The sequence below is a fragment of the Notothenia coriiceps genome, unplaced genomic scaffold (assembly GCF_000735185.1).
Source record: "Notothenia coriiceps isolate Sejong01 unplaced genomic scaffold, NC01 NC01_scaffold00006466, whole genome shotgun sequence".
In the NCBI taxonomy this organism is placed as follows: Eukaryota; Metazoa; Chordata; class Actinopteri; order Perciformes; family Nototheniidae; genus Notothenia; species Notothenia coriiceps.
Window position 1 is genome coordinate 804 of NW_011339167.1, and position 3968 is coordinate 4771.

Consider the following 3968-nt stretch of genomic DNA (forward strand, 5'->3'; position numbering starts at 1 on the left):
AATTTTTACATTTTGGATTTGCTTGGCGAGCTACTTATTGAGGGCTTGCGAGCTACCGGTAGCTCGCGATCGAAGTGTTGGAGACCCCTGATCTAAATCCATATATATGTTCTTCCGTTGTGCCATAGAGCTCAATGTTGTCCAAATAAAAAAATAAAAATCATGTTTAACACTGTTTTGTGCTGTCCCAATTACTTACTATTGGGGATTAATCCGCCAGTGAAAATAGTCCCAGACAAACGCAGTATTTCAAGCTGTTAGAGTTACGCTTACTAAAGTTTACAAAGGGTTGATGGATGGACCCTAAAGTTGAAAACTCTTGTTTTACAACAGCAAGTTATCACGGCATAGAAGTGAAAACAAAATACACAAAAAATATATACTGTACATATCAACATTACAATAATGTATTTCTATAAAGTCTAGAATACACAACAAAATAAAAATTTGAATACACTTTTTAATATGCTACTACAGCTACAATGTTAACGTGAATAACAATGATATCTACATTAGACAAGTGTGCAAAGTTGCTGCATTTCTTAAACCACTGAGCCCTTTTTTTTAAAACTAAAAAGATATATATTTGTGAATGTCTATTACCATGTTGTGTGTTCAGTTTGCACCAATGGGCTTGGGGCTGAGTGAGCAGGCAGGTGAGACAGTTTGAGACTCACTGACTTTAACAGAGGTGTTGTGATGTTCAGGTCTGCCTGTGGACCTGCAGTACCTCCCCGAGGACAAGAAGAGAGAAGAAGACCCCGACATCAGGAAGATGCTGCTGGAGACTCTTCTACTGGTACAACACGACAAAGACAACAGTACACATAGACTCATGTTTTTATGTTTGGTGTTTCACTGTTCTTCTCTTTTACAGCTGACAGCGACCAAAGCGGGCCGGGACATATTCGAGAAGAAGAGCGTTTATCCCATCATGAGGGAGTTCCACAAATGGGAGACGGATGTCCACGTTACAGCGGCCTGTGAGAAACTTGTGGAGGTAGGAAAGAGTTAATCATCTTGTTTTAATATCAAATACATTAACGAGAATACAAAATGCCATGTAACGAATAATCTCTTGAAATGTTTCTCTATGTCCTTTATTTAGAAAAAGTTGGCACCCAAATTAGATTTTTTGTATCCCTCGATCCTCCCCTGCTTTCCCTTCTATGACAAGTGTAAATGCCTGCTATTAAAAGCTGTATTCAACAGCAGTGAGAACTTAATTTTTTTAATGACCGGAAAATTAAATCAACATCTCTCTAAATCAGTTTCCCCTCAAACTCTCGTGAGTTAAAGAGGTATTCTTAAAAGTGGTGGATTACACTGCATTACCTAGGTGTACCTCATTCTGAATTGGCTATTGTGTTTTTTGTAATCTCTTTTGAATAAGAGTCAAAATACAAATTTATCCTGGTGTAAATTACATTTTTTTATTATTTTTTTTACTATTTCAACAATTAGACAGGTTATACATCCGAAAAACAAACAAAATGAATAGAAGCTGGAGGACAGAAAGCATAACTTATACAGAGATAGCCCTCCCATTACTTAAGTTTGTGACAGTTAAAAAAATATATATATATATATATACTTTTTAACTAAGTATAAGTATATATTTTATACTGGCACACCACTACATATAATACACACATTGTTAAATATTTATTGTTGTATTTTGTACAATGTGCACTTTTTTACTTTCCCTTTTTGCGTTCAACATGTTTATCTTATTTTATCCTTTTATTGGACATTCATATTTTAATTTGTTATTTTTATATAATATATTGTTATTCCATTTTATGTTATTCTTTGATTGCACATATATAATTGTATTTCTTATTGTTATATACATTTTGTTATTCTATTTTATTTGATCTTTTATTGCACATTATTACTTTTATTTTGTTTATGTGAATATTTGTATCATAGAGGAGCAACTGTACCAAAGCCCTCTTTCCCCCCGGGATATTAAAGTGTTCTGGTTCTGTATGCCCGTGTCTCATGATCTCCCCTCTGTCTCCCTCTCTGCAGGTGCTGATAGGAGACGAGCCAGAGCCGGGGATGGAGAACCTGTTGGAGGTGGACATTCCTGAAGAGGTGGAGGAGAAACTGACGAAGGCAGACGCCAGAGAACAGGAGGAGCTAGAGAAAGAGCAGGAGAGGATGAAACAGGAGGAGGAAGAGGAGAAGAAAAAGAGGAGTGACACAGAGGGGTCGGAAAAAGAACAGGAGGCTGGACTGATACGATGAAGCTTTCAGACGTGGTTTCATCCACTGCATCTATTTAAGCAACGGCTTTGTGACATTAAGACAGTTAAGTGTTTATTACAGATTTATTCAGACATTACAGGACTTTGAGAGAGCCACTGTGATTCATCATCTGCTCCACAGAGGACTTATCACTGCTGCAGGGCTCAACTAGAATTGAACATGTAAAGTAAGTAATGATATAAAAAAGAAGAGTGTTGGATTTTAAAATAAATGTTTCTCTTGAAAGCCTTTAAATAATATTGTGAGCATGAGAGGTTAGAGCTGCAACTTACCTGACTTATCTATTAGTCGTTTGACAAAAAAAACGTAACGATGGTTTTTCAAGCAAGAATTGCCATCTCAAATGTGGAGATATCCTGTTTTTCTGTTGGGTTGTAGACTGACAACAGCTTGGGCTTTTAGAACCTAGGATGGGTGTTTTCCATGCTTTCTGATATTTATAGTCAAAAACTATTCATGTAGTAAATACTGGTAAGAATAAAAAATAATAAAAGCTGTTTTTAGTTGTAGCTCCATGAGGGACACACGCTCTGCTTCTCACTGTGAATCGGTTTCATCATATATTAGTGATTTTAATCACTATTACAATTATTTTAAAGTTTTTTTCTTCACTGTCCCACATAACAACGGTGGAAACATTTTTCTACAGTTGGATGTGACATTAGGAAACTCTTTAAACATAAAAATCACTAATCTTCAATTTTGTTGTGTTTAATAATCAGTTTTTATTATTATTATTATTAGCAGGAATAACGGGGGGGGGGTCGGCTTGCTAAGTATGGAGATCTCCACTCTATGGATGGCTGTTTGATCCCTAACTTCTTTTATTTGCATTCTAAGCAGGTTATACACTTAGGAAAAGTCATTTTTATACCACCTCTTTGTGACCGTATCAAACTGTGCCATGATCGTCAAGCTTTACCTTGAATCTAAATGACATTAACACAAATGATATGACACATTTCCTCAAATAGAAATGTTTTACACATCTTTAAGCACATCTTTGGAATCTCTGATACTAAAAGCCTCACACTGATTTGTGGTCAGATGTTCACCAGACGTCAGGACAGTTGTTGCTCCTCTGAAGGATATTTTAAAGTACAGGGATGACCAGCAGGGGGTGTCAGAGTCCTTTTTTCTTCACTAACATTGATGATAAACCAGTTCACTGCTCCACTGCTCTCCTCAGTGCGGAAGTTTATCTTTAACTTGAAAATAAACAGAGTGAAATATAAGAGTTATTAAAGCTCCTCACGATGTGACTCAATAGCAAGTCATAAAGTCAGAAGATGTTCACCTAGTAAGTGGAAGTCATGTTTTGTTTTATAGTTTTATGTGTCAGAATCCTCATTCACATGATTTGAACAACACATACAAAGTGTGAGCAGGGAGAAGAGAGCAGTAAACTTTAACCCTTACACGAGTGAGACTAGATAAAACCAGGAACTAGAACTCAACTCTGTGCACGTCCTGTTTTCTCTGTACTTGTTTGGACCAGTTTGAGTTTAAAACATTTCAGACAGAAAACATTTTCTGAAAAGTAAAGTGAGGAAAGTGAGGAGACTTTTAAGAAAGTTATTAAAAGTGGACACACTGTGGAAAAGTGACAACATTTTTAAGACCTTTTTCTTTTTTTTAATGGAGGACATTTTGTCCAGTCCTCACTTCCTTCATATAGTTTTAGGTTCACTTTA

General features: G+C 36.2%; 1 protein-coding gene across 1 annotated transcript; it reads left to right on the forward strand.

The window, feature by feature from the left end:
- Positions 1–680: 680 nt before the first annotated feature.
- LOC104943646 (protein HGH1 homolog) lies at positions 681–2796 on the forward strand. Its single transcript, XM_010769099.1, has 3 exons — positions 681–799; positions 878–1000; positions 2035–2796. Exons 1-3 carry the CDS (start codon positions 776–778, stop codon positions 2251–2253), a joined length of 366 nt encoding a protein of 121 aa, XP_010767401.1. The 5' UTR covers positions 681–775; the 3' UTR covers positions 2254–2796.
- The last annotated feature ends 1172 nt before the right edge of the window (positions 2797–3968 follow it).

Excerpts from the sequence above, each read along its gene's own strand:
- LOC104943646 (XM_010769099.1), top strand. The coding sequence starts at position 776 with ATGCTGCTGGAGACTCTTCTACTG. Across the intron at positions 800-877 it reads TGCTGGAGACTCTTCTACTG|CTGACAGCGACCAAAGCGGG; the intron begins GTACAACACGAC and ends TCTCTTTTACAG. Across the intron at positions 1,001-2,034 it reads CCTGTGAGAAACTTGTGGAG|GTGCTGATAGGAGACGAGCC; the intron begins GTAGGAAAGAGT and ends CCCTCTCTGCAG.